We start from the raw sequence: 2,468 nt of genomic DNA, 5'->3' as shown, positions 1-2,468 counted from the left end.
TGAAGTGTGGAATAAAGTTAAAAGTAGATAGCCAAGGAGAATTTAGTTGCTTTGAGTTTGAAGTAGGCTTTAGAGATCTTATATATGATGGTTCAATCTTCAAATGTTACATACATACAGGTTGGCAGCATTTAAGTGGCAATCAACTCTAAAATTTAAGGCCATGCTCAATGCTCATGTTGATCTTGGAAAAGATGAATGTAAACTAGTAAACTACAAAAGCTATAAACTTTTTTTTTTGTTTTTTGTTTTTGTTTTTTTTTGTTTTTTTTTTTGAGAAGGACTAAAGCTATAAACTTGACTGAGGAAAAGAGATAAAACTAAGAAGAATAGAGAACAACATCAAAGAGACTATTAAATAACTAAGATAATGCTATCCGATGTACATCTAGATCACTTTTGAGGCCAAACTGATACAAAAAATTTGGTGATAATATCAGCCGCTACTATTTACACTCCACCATATATATTAAAAAAAAAAAAAAGAAAAAAAAAAAGAAAAAGAAAGTTCTTCATCATGATCTCATCCTCGTAGCCCTGCAAACTAGCGTTCATATTCAATCATGCCAACAAAGGAGCATGACCACACATCTTCTAATGATGTAAAGCTTAGCCCTCTGCTCTCTAAGGACCCCTCCAAGTCCTCTTGTTGATAGCCTTGATGATGATCTCTTGGTGGCACTAGCACTACCCCTCTTCATTGATCTCTAATAAAGAAGGCTTTTATTTTGGTGTTTTTGTTTGATCAGTGAGAGCTTAAACTATGTTGTTGCGCTGTGTTGTGTTGGTCTGATGAGGAGGAATGGGTTCTTATTATATAGGGTCTAAGGGTAAGGGGGTGTGGTCCTGGCTCACGTTGGTCTAGTAAAGAGCCAACGATGGGGCATGAAAGGGCGTGCAGTGCCCCCAAAACCACCAGACAATGCCCCAAATAGGCCCCACCACCCCCCACTTGGCCGGGGAGGAATCCATTACCCCAACACCAAGGAAAAATTGATAAAACAAATACAAAAGCCAATTCCTCTCCTCTCCTCTCCTCTCCTCTCACTCATTGCTCTATACCCTAACCCTTTTGTTTTTTTGATAAGCTCTCTACCCTAACTTGGTTTAGCTATTACCCACCAACATACTAGGTCGGCCATTAGGTACCGAATGTTTATAGACTATGCACTATCTTGTTTTACTGCACATAGAGGTGTCTTAGTGGTAAAAAGTGGTAAAAAGTCTTCACAACTCATTGCCTTGCAAGTTCGAAATTGTGAGTTTGACTAGTGTCAAATTCTATTATTACTTAAGTGATCTCACACCATTTATGAGTAGAGTTAAGTGAGCTAATTAAGAGCAGTAATCACACTTAAAACTTTTTTTTTTTTCATTTAGTATTAAAAAAATTTAACCTACCTTTGGATTTTTATGTATGAGATGATTATTCTTGATCTAGAAAAGTCTTTTACAATATGGAGAGCTTTTCACACTATTCATGGGTTGTTATCTCAAATATTATGCGAGTAAGATGTTAAAATATCGGTAATTTTTTGGTGTTTCTAACAAGAACACTATAGATATATAAAGAAAAAGCCTTCTCTTTATCGGTGCTTTTCCTTGTTGATTCTCATTAAATTTTTTGTTGGATCCACCTAAAATTGCAATAGGGTGTCAGTTGGATCCAACATAAGAATGCATATTAACCATCTCCAGCAAGTTTAAAAACTGATATGAGGTCATCGAGTTAGGCTTTTAACTATAAATAGGAAACCATTAATATGGGGACGTGTTTTCAATAACAAAATGTTGCTTTAGTGTTTAAATTTGTTTAATTTAACATTTATCCGAATACCATTCTGTAGATGTTATAGCATATTCTAGCTAGGTGATGACATGGGACATATAATTATGGTGAGACTGACCTCTTACTAACAATAAAGATGTTTTGGCTTTATTTGTATGTTTATGAAAAAGATAAGGGTCAAAATAGGCATTTGTCCCTTTCGCCCAAAACAAGTAGCAAAATACTCATGTTCTGAAACTATTTAGTCATATGTCCCTGTTTTAAACTCGATTTTTAGAAAATCGAGTTATAGACAAAAAACTTTAAAAAAAAAATTTACATGGAACTCGAGTTCCATGTAACATTTTGCAAGTAACTCAATTTTCATTAAATCGAGTTTCAAAACATGAACATTTTGCTAGATAGTTTTAGAATATGGCATTTTGTTACTTGTTTTGGACAAAAGTGGCAAATGCCAATTTTGGCCATAAGGGTAAGATAACAATATTAATCAACTAGAAAGAATTCTACATGTACGTCTACAAAAGATGAAAAAAAAAAAAAAAAAAAAAATTCTACACTACCTATACTTAAAAAATTTCCTATAGTTAATTTGATATAACAGATTAGCCTAAATAATTTCCTTATTTAATGCATTTCTTTCCTCCCAAATCCATCTTTCCTTGTTCCGGGTGCTAGG

At 34.0% G+C, this 2,468-nt stretch overlaps 1 protein-coding gene across 1 annotated transcript; it reads right to left on the bottom strand.

The window, feature by feature from the left end:
• Positions 1-330: 330 nt before the first annotated feature.
• Positions 331-1,050, bottom strand: LOC126714266 (small polypeptide DEVIL 4-like). Its single transcript, XM_050414340.1, has one exon. The coding sequence runs from the start codon at positions 699-701 to the stop codon at positions 558-560; it is 144 nt and encodes a 47-aa protein (XP_050270297.1). The 5' UTR covers positions 702-1,050; the 3' UTR covers positions 331-557.
• Positions 1,051-2,468: the final 1,418 nt, after the last annotated feature.

This window comes from Quercus robur, chromosome 1, assembly GCF_932294415.1.
Source record: "Quercus robur chromosome 1, dhQueRobu3.1, whole genome shotgun sequence".
Taxonomy (NCBI): domain Eukaryota; kingdom Viridiplantae; phylum Streptophyta; class Magnoliopsida; order Fagales; family Fagaceae; genus Quercus; species Quercus robur.
This window is presented reverse-complemented; position numbering and strand designations above follow the sequence as displayed.